This window comes from Lepidochelys kempii, chromosome 1 (genome assembly GCF_965140285.1).
Source record: "Lepidochelys kempii isolate rLepKem1 chromosome 1, rLepKem1.hap1, whole genome shotgun sequence".
Lineage (NCBI taxonomy): Eukaryota > Metazoa > Chordata > Testudines > Cheloniidae > Lepidochelys > Lepidochelys kempii.
The window spans coordinates 58,361,949-58,381,080 of NC_136380.1; the positions used below are offsets into that span (position 1 = coordinate 58,361,949).

The following is a 19,132-nucleotide window of genomic DNA, read 5'->3' on the forward strand; positions in this document are numbered from 1 at the left end:
AGCATCAGTGTATAAAATATGCCCGCACACGCACACAGACACACGTGCGCAGAGCCGAACCACTAAGTTGTGCCAGCATCCGATGTCATTATGATGCCATAAATGCCTCACTCAAACCCAAAATGGCCATAGAACCAGGTTTTGTGGATGAATATTTCACCAAATGTAGCTTTATATTTAGCAAATAAAGAAGTGCATGTATTTCAAAGCATTAATACTGTTCTTAATAAGCCAAAGCCACCTGAAAACACTTCAATCCTTATCTTTAGAGTAATTTATTAGCAAAAAAAACCATGTATTGCTATAAGACAGACACCAAGAATGATAATTTCTGTAATTCTCATCACATCGTAGAGACAAGTTACTGATATTTAACATTTTCAATATATTTGTTCTCACATGAACTGAAAGGACCAAACAAACCCCACATATGTAGAAGTTTCACACTTTAATATAAAATGTAAAACAACACTTTTTAATTTAAAGAGCGGATGTGCTAAAGTTATATCTTTACATAGGACAACAGAGAAAATTATTTGCATACATGCTCAAGTAAATGCTGTAGGAAACATCACAGTGTTCCTTGCATCTTTCAACAGATAAAGCACACAGCAGCATCTAAATGGGCCATGATTTGAGAGGCAAAGTGAGTTGGGGACACACTGTAGCTAAAAGCCAAGGTAAGGGTCCAGTCCTATGTGCAGAACTTTAATGGAGTTACATGTGCAAGACCAGACTCTTCAAAATATTGAGAGCTTCAGGTGAGTCTGGGCGGTAGCAATAATCGGATAGAACACTGTAGAAATTCAGGCCCCCCCCACACACTGTGTTGAAAGCAATTATAAAATGTCACCATCAACCTTTTCGCAACAAAATCTGTACAAATAATCCAGAATAATTCCCCTTTTTAAAAGCAATTTTTACAAAAATAAAGGTTTAAAATTTAAAAGAACTGATGAAGTATAAACCTCCACCATGATTCAGACAAGTCTTCGTTTGAAGTTTTATTTTAAAAGAACTGTCAAAGAATGCATCTTTTGATGCGTTTTCTCTTTGCCTATATTGTGATAACCATCAGACCCTTGTTCCTTACAGTTTATAACAGCCGCTTCAATGGTAGACACAAAATCTATTTACTTACAAAAATATATGAGTCATCCCATGAACATACTAGTTTATTATTGTAGGGTTACTAACAAATCCTCAGCTACTTGTGAAGTCTGTATAAAACCTGAAGGAACATCAGACCATTAGCTACAGAAAAAAATGCATGTAAAGAATTACATGAAGTTTGCAAATAGATTAGGGAAAAGGGAAGTTCAAATTTCTTTGTTTACTGTACTAACCTGGAGAGTGTCCCTTTAATACAAAGGAATACTTCAGATTAATTTAAACATGTCAAAAGGGTAAAGAATGTCCCAAGACTAATTTAAAATGGACTACCCATGGTTTAAAAGAGAATCTGTTTTCACTGGAATACTGGCTACTGTTTTCAGAATATTTTAGTACAACATCGTATGCTGAAAAGATGGGTTAAGAGTTTGGGTCAAATTTTGCTCACCTAATTTAGCTCCAGTGCTGCAACTGGATCTGTGCAGGCCCCCTGAAGCCACAGGGGCTAGATGCAGGCACAGAGATTCATCTGTGCAGATCCAGGCACAAGAGCAAGGCCTCTGGTTTATCCTAGTGCATGGAAGTGCACACAGTGAGTGGCACAATGACAGGCAAGTCATTTCAGGTCATGGACTTCCTTCTGCGTAACTGTCGCACTCGCTCGTTAGCATGGTTTCAAAGTTCTCATTAAGACCTAGATTCTGCTACCATTATTTACAATGAAGTTGGCTTCAATGGGATCACTCGCCAAGAGTCTGGCAACGAAGCTGTAAACATCTTAAACCTGAAATGCACTAACGCTTGCAGCAGCACACGGACGTTACTCAACACACAGACGTTAGGGGCAGAATGTTCTCCACCCAAAACACACTGACGTCATCTAGCATCAGACAGCTTCCAGAGTATTTTTTTTAAAAGAAATTTAAACAGGCTGAAGGGAAACAGCAGCTCCTGCTATTCCACTGAGGGCTAGACTGTGACTCAAACTACATATCCATGTAAAGGATCCCTAAAGGCTCTGCACCAGCTCCCCAGACCATAGGTCCCAGGCATTTAGCAGTAAGCAGGCACCGCAAGCCCATAAGGAATCACAGCAACATGTTGCACCTCGGGATTCACAGGCAGCAACTCTGCGCATCTAGAATCAGATCCTAGAGACTTTAACCATCAGCCATGAAGATTAAGACTTGGGACCCTCTGCCAAACCGTGTAACAATGACACAAAAGCCTCTCAATAAAAGATGCGTTACATGACAGACGTCTGCTAAACCACCTACTGTCTGGTCAGCCCTGTCTACCAGCACGCTAACTTTTTAGAAAGACCAAGAATTTATGAGACTCTATATACGGCTGCCACTGTAGGCAAAATGATAGCTGAAGGGTCCTGGGTATTTTACACTTCACCAGGGAAGCTGGAAAGCAGTAACAGAGAAGAGCAGATGCAGACAGTATTGAAATCACTGGCGTGCATGGCTTTGCTTTGCCGTTTCACTGCTATTTGAGAGCGTACCAAGGTTTTTATCCGGCGTCATGTGCGTAGTTATAGTGGAGATCATAGTGCTACTGCTGGACAAGAAAGTAGTCTCTGAACAAAGACATAGGTTTCCAGTACTGCACTTGTTCTAAAAGCCTTGGCTGCCCCCAGAGTCTAGTCACGATCAGCAGAGAGACACTTGAGTTTGCATTTCCAGCCTGGGAACCTGCCCTCCTGCTGGGTTTGCACGGAAATGAGGAGCCACTACTTAGTGAACTGCGGTTACATTTTGGTGGAAGCCACTTGTGTACCCTGCTAGCAATAGGAGGGAGAGGTTTTAGGAGTTTACACTTGGGAGCCTGTCAGGAGGGAGTGAAGGGAGAGGGATTCCTGGGACATCTGGACCAACTGTCAGTCAAGTCATGTTCAAAACCAGCAAATGTAGCTTGGATGGGGGGTGGGGTTAACCTCTGACCAAAAAATTGAGGATGCCCTTGTATTCTGACAGAGTGCAAACACCTATCCCTTGGTAACTGTACACAGTGCCACCTCAGAGCCATTAGTGAGATGAGCTTGTAAATTCAGTCTGGTTTCTAATACACTTTCCATTCTCCAGTTTTAATCATCAATATAGTATTGGTCTCTACGAGAAATCATTCCTGTCTAACAAGGGACAGAAGGAAATCTGGTAATTTAGCCAGTGAGTTTCCTATAGGACAATGACTGTTCTAAGATATTGTTAATGACATCTTAAAAAATTCTTCCTGTGTGGCCTAAGAGCCAAGCATCCCTATGTATTGTACACAAGGTACAGAGTGTCACATATGAGATCAACTAGCTCCAGTTTTTAAACGGTGACAAACTGATCTCCGTACAGGAGTATTCAACTGAAGTCCATTTTTAAAAGCATCCATAACAAAAAAAGTCAATGCAAGAGAACGCTGCCACAGAATAGCAACTCCTGCTGCTATTGTAGAGAGAAGTTTATCAAAAACACTTTAAGGTTTATCTGGGAGTCATTTATCTAATGAGGACATTCAATGACTTTATAGCCCTTATACCAGAGGATAGAAAATCAAAATGAAACCTACTTTAGTGCAACAGAATTACAGTTACTGTCTACAAATCCTGTCTGCTGTGGTATTTCCACAAGCAGAACATGTGGACAATCAGTTTCTGAAAAGCTGTGTTCTGATTGCCTGAAGAACGGCAATCCATTCCTGCAAGCCAAGTGGATTTCATTTTGGTATTTTTCCCCAAAATTCTTCTGTCCTATGAGCAATGAGCTAGTTTCCAGTCCACTGATCTGAATTTTTATTAACAATGACCAGCCAGCAAAGCAATCTTAGTGGTGGCCAACAAATTCGTTTGTATATGATAATAAGCAGCATTTTTCTAGGAATTCTTTTCATAAACATCTAAATTAAAACTTCTATAAAACATTTAAGACATCATAAATAAACTTATTCTAAAAATCTCTTTTTAAGCAATTAATAAATAAACCCCATCCTTATTTGTTAGTACAAACATAAAAGTGCTATGGAGAATCTGCAGAGATCTCGCTTGTTTTGTGCTTAGTTACTCAATGGTTTCCAAGGCAGAGCTTCTTGCTCTGGTGCTGCTGTTCATTTAGTGATTTTGTTTTCTGTACGCCATCTAAAACACAAGATGTTATAAGAGAATGTTAAATATACATTAAACACTCAAATGTATCATGTGACCATATCAGTGCTGTTGTAGCCATGCTGGTCCCAGTATATCAGAGAGACAAGATGGTGAAGTGGGTCCAACAACAGATATTAGTTCACCCCCTTGTCTCTGGGGATAGTTAAGCAGACTCAAACCCTAAGAGATACCTATATAAAGTATCAGGCAACTGAGAATTACACAGCTATTAGTCCACTGAAAGAATGCTGGTGACATGCCAGCACATGCTGTTTGTACAGTAACTCCTCACGTAAAGTCATCCTGGTTAACGTCGTTTCATTGTTATGTTGTGATCAATTAGGGAACATGCTCATTTAAAGTTGCGCAATGCTCCCTTTATAACGTCGTTTGGCAGCCGCCTGCTTTGTCCACTGCTTGCAGGAAGAGCAGCCCTGTGGAGCTAGCTGGTGGGGGCTTGGAACCGGGGTGGACCGGCAGCCCCCCATCAGCTCCCCGCTCCCCTAAGTTCCCTGTGCAGCAGCCGCCCAGCAGGCTATTGACTGCCAGCAGTTCAGCTGTCCCTTCCCCCACTGCCATGTGTTGCTCCTACCCTCTGCCTTGGAGCTACTCCCCGAGCCTCCTGCTTGCTGTGGCGGAGGGGGGGGGGAGAAGATGGGGGCTAATGTCAGGGTGTCCCTCTCTCCCCTGCTCCTGCATCCTGCTTACCCCATCTCCATAGAGCAGGGGAGACATACGACAGGGCTCAGAATGGAGGGAGCTTCCCGGCAGTAGCAGCGGTCTCAGCTTGCTGATTGACTTAACAAGGCAGTGTACTTAAGAATGGGGTCAGCGTACCTAAAGTGGAAACTCACACACACACGGTGTATGTCTCTGTCTGCCATAGTGTTTCCCGTCCCTCCATTCATGCTGCCTTATAGCGTGTGAGGCTACATTAACGAGTTAACCCTTGAGGGCTCAGCTAACTGCTAGTTTATCGTTTAGCAGTAAGGCATTCCCTGGGAAATATTCCACCCTCTGACTCCTCCACCTCAACCAAGCTTCACAATCATCATGGCTGTGTACAGTATTAAATTGTCTGTTTAAAACTTATAGTGTGTGTGGGGGGTCGGGTCTTTTGTCTGGCCAAAAAAAAAAAAATTTCCCTGGAACCTAACCCCTCCTATTTACATTAATTCTTATGGGGAAATTGGATTCACTTAACATTGTTTCGCTTAAAGTTGCATTTTTCAGGATAGGCATTAGCACCCAGTGATGGGAGTTGAGAGCTCTAAATCAAAGTCTATCCTTTTTTATTTGCTGTAACACATGGGTCTGAGTCTGGATCCAGGGCCTACCCAGGTCTTCCTCTTTTATATGTACTCCAACTTCCCAGGGAAGGCACAGGTCAACCCCCTTGCCACATTCCCAGCTGCGAATACTTGTTCGGAGATTACAGGGAGTTTAAAACTACAATCAATTAATTAAAATATTTATTCTACTTTAGGACAGACAGCGTTGTGTGTGCACACAGCAGGTTAGGATTCTCGTACCTTGGGCTGAAAACAGAGGCAGTGCATTCAGTTTCAGCAAGGATAAGGGAGCACCTTTCCCAGATGGAGGAGCATACTCCACTTAAGCACAGCCATTGTGAGGTAAGTATACTGAGTGGCCCAGAATGGAGACGGTTAAAAACTCAAGGGCACCACATTAAAGGAATAAACATTTGGAAAATGACCTGTTGACAACAGCCATCAAGCACTGGGACCTTATGCACCTCTCCTCAGCTAGGGTTGAAAATAGTTTAGTTATTAGTATTCTGCAGTGATTAGTGAACACCCATGTAATATCTGATGAAATACCCTCAGAATTCCTGACCAAACAACCAAAGGAGAGAGTGCCCTGACAATTGATCCCAAATTTCACACGGACCTCACTGCATGCTGAAGTTTAGCCAGTGCTCTGTGGCCTCTCACAGACCAGAAACAATCAGTGAAACTCCTTGCTGTGTATTTCGTATGCAGACTCAGTACTTTGGGTCAAGATGTTCCCAGTTACCCACTGGAACAATTACTACAAATACAGCAGGCAAACTGACTGTTGGACTGATTGTTATAAAATATATAGTGTTGTACTGAATTCAGTCTCAAATTGTGCTAAATGCTCATCCTCAGTATGGCACATTTTGGTCCATGATGGGGGGTTTTAGGCCAAGATAGATCCCAGTTTGTTAGAGAAATGTGTAAATTATTGTTGCTTTTTTAAAATGCCAAGTGTACTTCCTCCTACAAAGGGCGGTGTGAGGAGATGTTTATAGAAAGTAGTCTGGAGTACGACGGGTAATGTGAGGCCCTCCACGACGAGGTGCAGGGTCAAATTGAAGGAAGGAATATTTTAAAGTGTCATCTAGTTCCATGATAGCAGCGTGGTTCCCACAATGATAACAGTAATTGGGTGGAATAAGGTATCTAGCATGCCTTCTGCATTGGGTGTTACAAATATTTTGGCTCTGTTTACACCATTTCCAAATCTGATTCAGAGGCATTCCAAGGCCTAACAGCTGATGCTAGTTTGTTGCAGTGGATCATTTCCCCTAGTGCAGAAAGGGCTTAGCATGACACTGTGACTTAATTCCTGTCTTCGGAAAGTGGCTGCTCGCTTGGCAGATACACTTGCTTGGGGTTGAAGCAGTGGGAAACAGCTCATATTCAGTGATCTGGGGACCAAATGCCATTAAATGAAATGAAAATGAGAGGTTTCAGAGTTAACAGCCGTGTTAGTCTGTATTCGCAAAAAGAAAAGGAGTACTTGTGGCACCTTAGAAACTAACCAATTTATTTGAGCATAAGCTTTCGTGAGCTACAGGCTTATGCTCTAATAAATTGGTTAGTCTCTAAGGTGCCACAAGTACTCCTTTTCTTTGTGGGGTGGGAGGAGGTATTGTTTCATATTCTCTGTGTATATATAAAGTCTGCTGCAGTTTCCACAATATGCATCTGATGAAGTGAGCTGTAGCTCACGAAAGCTTATGCTCTAATAAATTGGTTAGTCTCTAAGGTGCCACAAGTACTCCTTTTCTTTTTGCGAATACAGACTAACACGGCTGTTACTCTGAAACCTGAAAGCATTAAGTGACTTCAGAGCCCACACCTCATTGAAAGTCACTGGCACTTGTGCTCCAAGTCACTTGAAGGCTTTTCAAAAACCCTTCCAATAGGATGGATTCTTCAGCGCTACAACTAGGATACTATGGATAACTTACGTACCTGTATAAAGCACTACTGGATATTTATGTGGTGTGGAGGGTGCCAGCTTTGGTAATTTTTTTAGTGAATACTGAAGTTTTATACTCACCACTAGTATCTGGTTGAAAGTTTAAATAAGCATGTTGTCTCTGTCAGAATTTAAAAAGTGAGCTATAACCTTGCAAGAATTCAGGGTTTGTTTTCGAAGTCTGTTGTATTTATTGCATGTAATTACCTACAACCTGTAACTGCAAATACTTACTTTCTCTGGCTGTGGGCTCATGAACACCAGTGTGGGATGGGCTTAATTGCCACTGTGAAAAAGAAAAAAAGTTTCATTTATTCTAGAGGACAAAAACAAACAATGGGGAGGAAGAGGATGTTTGGGACATCACTTCATTTTAAGGGTGTGAGCTCCTCTGACACTATAAAACTACTAACAAGGTTTGCTTTCTTTTCACACGTCACCTTTTGAAGGAAAAAACTATTGCTCTGTTAAAGCTGTGTGGCCACAACTTCCACTTGTGAGGCGGAATTGCCTGCATGGAAGAGTTGCACCAACATCCATGATCTTGAACACCTACAAGGCTCAGTGCCTCAGAACAGGCCCTTAGATCCATCTTCCACCCTATGCACAGTGACTTCTCCAAGAGCTATGTTCTTGAATGGGCCCTTCCAGTGGATACCTCCAACCCCACCCCAGTATATGAAGGGGAGGGTTTGGAGGAGGTCACTTCATACAAAAATACCAACGGAGTTAGCAAATCTTATTTCAGGGAAAACTTTGTCGGGAGATACCCCCAGCTCTGTGTTTGGCCTGCCCCTTTCACTTTGCAGAGTATATACCATATATCGTCCCTTTAGACAGGCTTTCAAAGGATCAGGGGAGCATGCCACAGAGCCCTTCTCTTTCTTCTGTACATCTACTCCATGTGCACATGCCCTGGCCTCCCCACATGGTAGCAGAGGGGACAACTGCACTCGTAACGAAATACTGAAGATTAGAATCTTGAGCAGAGTGTGTCATATAGGATATTTTCCTCAGCTCCCAGCCTGTTACAGAAAACCCAGATTTTGTGGGGAGGGTTGAAGAAGGGACCTTATATACTTAAGAATGTCCCATTTTAATCTCCCAGACACACCTAAAAGCATTTACATTGCAAACTGATCTTCCAAGCTACCGAAGGCAGGAGAGGATTCTGTCGGAGCTTGTGGAATCTGGTCAAGTGGCAAGAGGGTTTTTAAAAATGGGCTATTAACTGCAAAATGCTCCAATTGCAAAAACTGTAGCGGAAGCTTTGTCTACACTAGCACTTTTCCAATCATGGTTCTCACACTAGCACAGCAATGTAGACCAGTGTAGACAGAGTGCAGGAATTTTTCCTACCATCTCTTTGAACCTTGCTCCAAGCAGGATTAGGCAACATGATGGTAGAACTTCTACATCCCACCTCCACAGCTCTCCTACCATTGCAGTACACGTAAACGATTTTTTAAAAAAATTCTGTAAGTTCTATCACTTACTGTAAATTTGCTTATGCCTTCAAGTTCACGAAACTTCATGTATGATATGTCTGCTTTCTTCTTTCCAACATCTCCATCTCCTGCATAGATTTGTTTGATGCCAGCACCTTTGATTAAAGGCACACATTCATCACAAGGACATTTTGTCACAAAAATCATGCTTCTTTCTTCTGGTTTTATTTCTTGACACCTACAAGTTGTCAGAAAAAGATTCTGAAATTAAAAACCTCGACAATTCTGAATGGTGGTAATTTAGGCTCATGTGAGTGAGCAAAGAAATTATGTTAATCATATTATAATCTGCTCTTTGGAGCAGGATTGTTATTCCTACTAAAGCACATGGGAACAAGAGGACACATTTGGTTAGGATTTGCTATCTGAATGACACACACCCCATTGTTAAAGACTCAGTATTTGCCATTCTGCAGTGTTTCATTTCAGGACAATAATGTGGTTATTACAGGTACCAGAGATGGTGACTGTTGAGTTTTATTGCTACCCATCACACACACAAGAATGAATAATGTAAGTCAAGTCATTCACAGTTTTCAAGAATTCGCAGTACCTACTTTACCTGTGAATGTTCAAATTTTACATCACGTTTAAATGAGTAGTTTGATTGTACATAGCACCTTTCATAATCATGTCATGCTCTGCATTTATCAGTTGTTCATTTCTGAACTGCCTTTTTCCTTTCTGATATTAAAATAATAGATTCATATACCTGAATGTCAAGGCGTTCTGCTCAGCATGTATGATGTATCTGAACTTTCTGATTTCTCTGTCTTTTTGTTTATCATCCATGTGTGGAAAATCAGCATATTCGGATCCAACAGGAAAGGCATTATAACCACAGCCTACAAAATACATGGCTCCTGTTCCATCACAGCTCTGCAAAAGTGAACCATCAAGTTTGATTTAATATTCAGTCTATTTAAACATCTGCAGGGCGCTGCCCAATATACCTATATTTAATTCAGTGTTCAAGTTCTGAGTTGTAGAAACTATGAATTAAAGGTTTCAGAGTAACAGCCGTGTTAGTCTGTATTCGCAAAAAGAAAAGGAGTACTTGTGGCACCTTAGAGACTAACCAATTTATTTGAGCATGAGCTTTCATGAGCTACAGCTCACTTCGCTCACGAAAGCTCATGCTCAAATAAATTGGTTAGTCTCTAAGGTGCCACAAGTACTCCTTTTCTTTTTATGAATTAAAGCTGGGCTTTCACTAGCGGTATATTGTGTGTGTGTGACGGTGGGGGTTCTATATATATTTATTTTGTTCGTGTTATAATGTGACCATCCAGTGCCATCCCTCTTCCTCCATCCATGGCACTGGACGGTCACATTATAACACGAACGAAATAAATAATGTAAGTTGTTCTCATTGGCTACTTCTCCTTGTAAGCAGTACTGATGGGGCAACAAAAAGTATGAATGACTAAGTCATTAAGCCACATTGCAATGTGTGAGAGCAGGAAAGAGCAGCTACAGGGTGAGCTCGAGATGCAAAAGCCTGTATTTTGCCATTGCATGGAGATCTATCAGATGGCAGACATGTTGATATATTAAAGAAGTTAGTGGCTGAAGCTAGAAAAGTTTGTGGTACAACTGTAAGTATCTGATGACCAGAATGAAATAATCCAAACCGAGTGCTAGACAATACATCATAGAATAATCTTGTACTTGCAGGAGGACTCACTACCTCTCTTAATAGAGTAAGAATAATCAAAAATGGAAAAGACCTACGAAATGAACTCTAGCATAAAGAAGTTTATGCCTGGGCATGAAAAGAAAAGGAGAGTAATAACACTTTACATTTATCTTTCTAGTGCCATGTGAGGAACCAAGGCATAAAATCTGAGGCTAAAGTTCTGTGGCTCAAATTCAGGTTCCAGTCCTTATTTTGCTCAGCAGATTAATTAATTAATTAGTCACTAAAATAGATGTGGTTCTCAAAAAGTACTGCTCCCCTAAAGAGCAGCTAGAACCAAGAAAGCAAGTTGAAGCAGGAGAAATAGCAGAGAGACAGGTCTACAATTAGTTAAGATCCTTGTCCTTTTCCACAGAAGTAAAATAACCTGTCATTCTGCTACATCCAGCACTGCATCCAGTTGTTACATCACAACAGTATAGTTCAGTATATGAATGCATTTTGTTTAGGTTTACCATTTATAAGTCAATGCTGCACATTAGGATATGCCTTGTTTTAGCATTTTTCTATTCCCTCAAAGCCCACTCTGAGCCAAAGAAGGTATGGTCAAACAACATTTGCTGCAAAATGTTCAATCAACTACAGTTACAACAAACAAGGATTTGTCAGGTAAACTGTTGCCCTTTGACTTCTCTAGGGGCAAAGAACTGAATAGTGACACTGTTGAACAGCACATGTTGCTGGATTAGTAGTACTGGCAAAGTTTTGTAGCTAGGACACCTGGAATGACCGTAATTCTGTTACTATGGAGTCTAAAAGATGAGAAGCTAGGCACAAACATTGTGGTATTTACCAACTCAATCATACTAATCCATCTTGACAGCCTAATTATCAACCAAAAGTTAATTTAGGGTTACCGAGAATAAAAAATGCAATTTTTAATAACATAATGCACAAACACCTTTCTTTTACAAAGTAATATAGCCAATGTTGAGCAAAATTAAAGTGTACAAACTGCAGGGCGAGACAAAGTGACAATTTTTCCATACTCACAGATTTTCCTTCTGCCCAAATAACAGCTCCAACACCCGTTTTGTGATCCTCTAAAATATAGAATGTATAAGTAGTAATAAGTAATAGAAAACTTTGTAGAAAACTTCCATTTGGAAATCTGAAAGCATTACCTAACAATTAAGGAATGACACCTCATGGCACATGTGAGAGGTATTAGCTCCACTTTGCTGATAGGGAAAATGAGGCACAGAAAGATTAAGAAACTTACCAAAGGTTTGCAAGTCTATGACAAAGACTGGAACAGAATGCAGTCCTCCTGATTCAGGCCTGTGTCTTTTCCCCGACACCTTAGCTGACTAAATAATTTAATTACTTTACAATGTGGAGAAATATAAGCATTGGGTCTCTTTTGACAGCTATTAGATACTACTAAGGCAATGTGTTCTAAGAAGATAGCTATCTAGAAATACTAGTGGCTTTGTGATTGGCTTTGGCCACCCTACGCAAAGCAAAGGACTTTGTGTTGGGAATCTAGCCCATAGCACCAAGGAGTTTAATGGATGGCAGAAGATCACTTGGAAACTTAAAAAAGAAAAAAAACCTAAATAAATTAATCAAAAATTTATTTAAAGACAAACTTTTTAATAGCCACATACAGAATCAAGCTCTAGTACAATAGAATTTGGTGGGCTCTCTCTTGCACACTATGCAGGAGTATGAACAGAACGTTCATTTAAGTTATTTTAACTGGTTAAAAATGGGGTGTTCTACGGTGGTAAAGAATATTATGGCTTTCAGTACAGAACACTTCAACCAGTGCTGTTCCAATTAACCATCTCCCAGCATTCTTTGTGCCATGCAGAATTCAGAAATCATTTACAGGGGGACTTTCCTGCCAAGGAAATGTTTTTACCAGGTCTTACAAATTATTTACATGTTTTTCTTAGTTATTTCTATATATTAGCCAGCATGAATTGTTCTCCTTCCTTGTATCCCTTCTTTACCACATGGTATAACTCATGCTTCAGCTTTATTTCAATATCAGTTAACATAGGATTAGGATGTCACTGCAGGCCTAAACAGGACAAGCTGGACTGGACATAATAAACACTTATCCAGACAAATATCTTCAGTTAATAAAGGTAAAACAGAAGAACAATTTGTGGCTGTAAACCTTCTTCCTCAAGTTTTATCCCCCCCTTACCTGAACCAATCAGTGCTCTTTGTTTAGATAACTTGGATGATTCTCTCTGTTTTAGGTGGTGGTCATCATACTGTGGTCTAAAACGGAGTCTAAAGGGTTAGGCAGCCCAGGCTTGAGTCATCACCAGGTTAACAGGGAGTTGCCTCAACTTATCCTGGCATGCGCTACTTTGATCCTTTTCTCTCTCTATTCTGTGCCAACCCTGCCTCCTAACTTTCCAAAATGAGCATTCCTTCAAAGGGCACGATAAGCAAAAAGCATAAAGCCAGACTTCAAAACCTTTGTTAAGACATCTAAAGAAATGGTCCGGTTTTCAAAGTGCTTAGCACCCAGCAAATCCCCTTGACTTAAAGTTGCAACTGTAACTGAGGGCAGAATTGGAACTTTAAGGAAATACAATTTTTCAGAGGGAGGCAAGAGAGCTAGAGTGGGAGCTTTAAAAATATGTAATTTAAAGAAAATTCTTCATTACGGCTCCAGAGCAGGTTGAAAGGATATAAGACGCATGGATGCCACGTTTGCTGTGGGCATAGGGATGAAGAGTTCCTGTTAGCTAGTTCCTATCATGCTCAGAGATTTCCCAATTTTATGGTTATTGAGAAACATGCAGACAGATGGCCAGACCCCGAACAGCATCCCAAGCCCACACCGCTATATGCACATCACTCATCAATTCAAAAATTGGTGCTGGAAGTGTAGGAAGAGTTGATCACCAGCTGACAATTTTTGTTTATCGATCTGAGTTGAATGAAATTCCTTTGCTTTTGCAGAAGTGCCACCAGTCACTTGTAAGAAAGGACAGATTTCTGGAAGGAATTCCTCCTGCTGTTCTGGAGGCACAAAAGCCTCTTTGAGGATAATCAGGAACTAGACAAAAGAGGAACTTTCTAAACCTTTCTGGGCCCAATTACATGCAAATACCAGAAATCTGCCTCAGATTCCCTAGAAGAAAGGCTGGAATAATTAACTAAATTTTGCCCAGCTGTACATGGTTGGAGTGCCCATTAACTTAGACAGAAGTTACACTTGCTTATGTCAGTGCTGCATTTGGTCTTGGGGAGCAGTGGTTTACCTGCAGAAGGAAGTATGGGAAATACCGTTTGTATAAAAATTATATAGTGCCAGCCAGGGCATCTATGTCCTCCTCCACTGATCTTCCTGTGGTTTGCATGTCATTTATTTAATATAACACTTTAATTATGACCACATTATCAAGACCTCTGACAGTTGCCCAATTTTCCAGGACTTTCACAAATACGTTAATGCATACACTGTATGTTTTGTGGCTCTCAACTGTGCAGGTGACAGATTGTAGAGGATTTAGGGGCTTATGGTGTATGATGCCAGGAAGAATGAATAGCTTGTGCTTCTTGAAGCCAATCCTATGTACAAAACCCAAGACTTATGCTGAGGTCTCTTGCATGCTAAGGAAACCTAGAAATAGCAAGGAACAGGAGGCTGGATGAAAGATCCACAGGTTAAAGGTGGTATGACTTAAGATTTCCTCCACCCTTTGTCCTCAGTCCTAGGAGCCATTTAGGCTGTCTAGTACCAATGCATACACACTGTGAAATAACCCTAAAGCGTGACATACTTTGCTCCAGAAAACCAAACATCTGAGTCAGTACCCATTTTCACCTTAATCACATCAGTGACTCATGGGGACTAATGATGTGATAGATGTCACAGGGGGAAAGAGAAAGGATTCTAAATGTGATGAGCTCTCTTAACAAAATACAGGATGTAAAAGTTTCTTATTGCTAGGTATGTCCTAGGGAATGTGATGCATACAATACTTCAAAACTTTAAATGTGCAGGCCAAGGAAAAGGATATATTAATATAAGGGATATACTTACATCCCTTTTCAATAGAACAAACAATCTGTTATATTTGACCTATTTTAAAGTATTTGAAAAAAAATCTAACCAATTTTGGATGGATTTTTCAAACAAATGCTTCACTATTTATTAATGGAAAAATAAAAACAACACTGGCAAACATAGTAACTAACCAACATGAAGGAAGCAAAAAAAATGAGTAAGGAAAGTATTGTCAATTTTAAGCTTCCTAAGGGGTATCATGTAGAGTATATATCTTTTCTCAGAGTCCTGCATAATAGCTCAAAGAATTTTAGTTTCTAATAGGGGAATTTGCACAAGTCTGCCATTATTTAATTAACTAGAGAATAAGTGGATTAGAAATCATTGGTATCAAAAGTAGGCCGAAGTCAATTCATAGCCTGTCCTCTACCAAAAAAAAAAAGTATTCTGTTCTTCAAAACACCAGAATCTTTGCAAGTAGGAAACGGTCAGGTGTCAAGCATGTAATGACTATCACTACTAAACAATGGGAACAGGAAAATGCTGTGACAAAACTAACTAGTATTCTGCTGCTGGGTAATGAACAGATATGGAAGAGCATCTCTATTTCTGTTTACTATTATTTTCTATTTAAGTGTATATACCATGCTTACCAAAATGCCAACCGATCACCTTTTTGTCAACAGGTGACACCTAGTGTTTGTATATAAAAGATCTTGCAGGGGCTCCAATAAATTAAATAATGTCATAATCTTTGAGATAGGGGTGCACGAGCTGGCTGAGGCTTTGCCAGTGTTGGATAATAATTGCACTGTGAGAGCTCCTTCCATCTGAAGAGCTCAAAGCTCCTTACAAACATTAATGAAGGCCCCTTGTGAGGCACTCTAAGTGGTATCTCCACTTTACAGATGTAGGAACTGAGGCACAGAGCAGGTAAGTACCTTGCCCAAGGTCAGATGGGAAGTGTTTGGCACAGCCAGGAATTTAACCAGGGATCCTGACTTCTAGTCCCATGATCACCACAACTGGTTTTTCTCCCATTCAAATAGAAACTCACCAGTTCGGTACGCCAGTAACCTGGCTTGTACCATACAGTGCCTTGCAATTTCTTGGGGAAAGCTTTGATGGTGCATTTCATTTGTCTGCTGTGATCCATTACAATAAAATCCAAAGTGGCCAAAAGTAGGGACACTGGCAGCTACTGTGGCCAAAAGCAGGATAAGATCTTTCATATTTTGCCTAAGATTGCTAAAATACGGATTTTCACAGAGGTTCTCCAGACCCATAGTCATCAATATTTGCTTGTGCATTTCTTCATTTGAAATTAGGAATAAACTTTCATACTCCTTTATTCTTTCTTGTCTACACTCAGTATAAAAGTCAGTGTTACACCCAGAGAGAGTTTTTGCAATTTTTTGAATGAAATCACACTTGTAGGAGGTTTCCTCTACAAACTGCACCATATCACACACTAAAGGCTGAAGCAAGAGACACACACGAGCTCGACTATTTGACTTCAATCTTTCTACTGCTTTGGCATCTAGCTTTGCATCTTCAGTACTGGCAGGGTTGGAGGCTTCATTCTGCAAACTTATTTCAGGATCTGCAGGCCAATAAGAAATTCTGTTCACTCCAGCTGGAACAGAAGATACACATGGTTAACAGGAAGTGTGCAAACACTGGTGTTAAAAATATTTTTCATAACCTTAACTCTAAAATATTACCATAGAATGCTGCGTTTTGACCCCTTTAACAACAAGGAGTGGGCATTCTTCAAACTGTATTTGAGCATCATATGTGCTGGCAAACATCAGCATCAAGGGGTTAATTGTGTCTGAGATTAGCTAATTTTGCTTCTATTATGCTTTTACAGTTCTGGCAGCCAAAAGGCCAAGATGCACCATCTCCAATAGATTGAAGCTGATTGTTTTCTAGACTGTAAGCTCCTCAGGGCAGGGCAGGGCAGCTCCTCAGGCAGCTCTCTACTTCTATGTCTTGTACCACCTGACGAAGTAATGAACACCACAGTGCCACTTAACAGTACCTGAGACACTGAGTGGCTACTGGCTCAGTGGAAAGAGTCCCACTTCCTGAATCACCAACTGCAGAATAGACACATTTAATACTGGTTTTCCCTAATGAAAATATCAAGGCTTACTATGCAAACCAATGAGGTAAACATTTACATACAGTGCTGGGGCAATCCCCAGGGAGTATGAGCTTTCCGTATACAATCAGTCTAAGTAGCAAAACATCTAAATTAACATGTTTACCTTTTCCATACTACAGTCTGTAACTTACCATTTACAATCATTTTTAAACAAGTTGAACATGGTTTTCTGGAAAAATAAAGATCACAGTTTTTAAGCCTTGATCCATGCTTAATCAGAGCAATTTGACCAGCATGTAAGTCTGCACTGGAGCAATGCAGACCAACCATTTTTATATTTTTCACTACGACCAGGCCAGTCTTCTTTACCTATATAAAAAAAGTACATTATTAATTTGTTACAAATTAAAAATTCATAATGATGCCATAGCTCACTCTTTGTTCCACAAAGCAAGGACTTATCTACATGCAGCATTGGACTTCTTTGCATTTTGGGCTATGGTAATGAAGTGATGGTCATAACATGTTTCATGATCCCAGGATATTAGAGAGAGAAGGTGGATTTATCGGACCAAAATTCCACTGGTGAAAGAGACAAGCTTTCGAGCTGCACAGAGCTCTTCTTCAGGTCTAGGAAAGGTATGCAGAGTGTCACAGCTAAATACAAGGAGGATTACTTATGCTAAACAATCTGTTCCACCTTGTATTTAGCTGCGACGCTGTGTAGCTTGAAAGCTTGTCTCTTTCACCAACAGAAGTTGGTCCAATAAAAGGTATTACCTCACCCACCTTATCTCTCTGAGATTAATAGGCAGATACATCTCTTGGTTACATTTCCTATAGGCAGTGCCATTCATGATAGGTCTTGGAAGTAAATGTTAATTTTTTTTAGTCATTCTACTCATTTAACAGATCAAACTTCCAGTCAAAACATGTTGAATTTTACTGTCTTTTTTTCTGGGGCAGACTATCCCCTGAAAATCCACATGGAGGATGAGACATCCTACAAATTTCCAGCCAGTATCTTTTGAATGATTCCATCTGAGTGAGAGTCATCTCCCTCCCTTCTAGCCACAGAAGCTGAAACCACGGCTCAAGGGACCTGTGTGGAAAGGCCAGGGTACAGCCTCCAATCCTAGTCACTCCCTACATTCTTGAATCCTCTCTGTTGCACAGTGAACCCTCCATGTAAGAATGCTGATGAGTTCAGCACTCTTATGCATTCTCCCAGGACTGAGGATGAAGTTATGCTGGAGAACATCTGAGCTTCCAACACTAGTTCTGCCTCTCCTCATCTGCAGAGGCTAATCTCCATAGAGGTTGCATGGGGAATCAGGAAGACAAATCTGCCCTTTGTACATTGCAGGCAACATTTGCTACATCTGGATCATCTGTGTTTGTGGAAAAATAGGAGACAGCCTAGATTTTTCTAATAATGGCCATCATGGTGTTACAGCTACTAAGAGTGAGAACTGAAAGACTACATTTGCTTAAGATTTATGAAGAAATTCTATTGTTAGTGATAGTTATGTATCTGGGATTTTTGTACAGCCCCATGTAGCTGTCTACCACCTGCCCTCTTCTAGTAACTTTGTCTAAGTTTGAATTTGGGTTCAAACTTCATAAGAAGCCCATATCTCTATCAAAAGCAGAATCAGAGAGTAGGTTTGAATACCCTAGAACAGCAAGTTAGTTAAACTGGGAGGCTTGGGTCAGATTTCTAATTATTACCAATTTTTATTTTACCCTCCTTTTCCTGTTCTAGTTTATACATGAGCTGTATTTTACTGTATTCTTTTCTATTTTCAGATTGTGCAAAATGCCGTTTCCCCTTCAAGCAGTTTTACATAAGTGTAAATGTTGTTTCTTCATTTAAAGTATTGGCACTAGACTAGAGGAGTACATTAAGATTTATCTTAGATTCCATCAGTTGGCATATAGGTATGCATCGTATAAAAAGTTAATTATTTTTAAAGAAGAGCAACAAAATCCTTGATCCCAAAGGGATTGCTTAGAGAGAACCCTGTAACAAGGTGCTTACAAAAGACACCTCGAATTGGAAGCATCACTGTCTTTTAGTTATCCAGGAGACCAGTTGATCCTTTTCACTAACACCCAGATATTCTAGCCTTAAAAACGGACATTTCAAATGGCTCCATTCAATCAAGAGTTTGGTTTTAAAATGACAGTTTCCTATAACTATACAAGAAGGTGTGTGTTTTAAAAAGAGAGTCTGCTCTGTCCATGGGATCCATGTTTTTAAGGCCAGCTTGGAGGACTACAGGAAAATCCATGGATGTAGACTCCAAACAACATCATAATGTTTTTCTAA

At 40.3% G+C, this 19,132-nt stretch overlaps 1 protein-coding gene across 3 annotated transcripts in view; it reads right to left on the reverse strand.

The window, feature by feature from the left end:
- Positions 1-259: 259 nt before the first annotated feature.
- Positions 260-19,132, reverse strand: part of CDADC1 (cytidine and dCMP deaminase domain containing 1) — a 31,198-nt gene continuing 12,325 nt past the window's right edge. For all 3 annotated transcript variants that reach the window (XM_073343595.2, XM_073343605.2, XM_073343615.2), the window contains 7 exons: positions 16,992-17,169; positions 15,748-16,326; positions 11,705-11,754; positions 9,725-9,891; positions 9,001-9,190; positions 7,739-7,790; positions 260-4,243 (listed from right to left, as the gene is read on the reverse strand). In XM_073343595.2, coding sequence (XP_073199696.1) covers positions 4,170-4,243; positions 7,739-7,790; positions 9,001-9,190; positions 9,725-9,891; positions 11,705-11,754; positions 15,748-16,326; positions 16,992-17,169 — 1,290 coding nt within the window. In that variant the 3' untranslated portion in view covers positions 260-4,169. The remainder of the gene's footprint in view (positions 4,244-7,738; positions 7,791-9,000; positions 9,191-9,724; positions 9,892-11,704; positions 11,755-15,747; positions 16,327-16,991; positions 17,170-19,132) is intronic.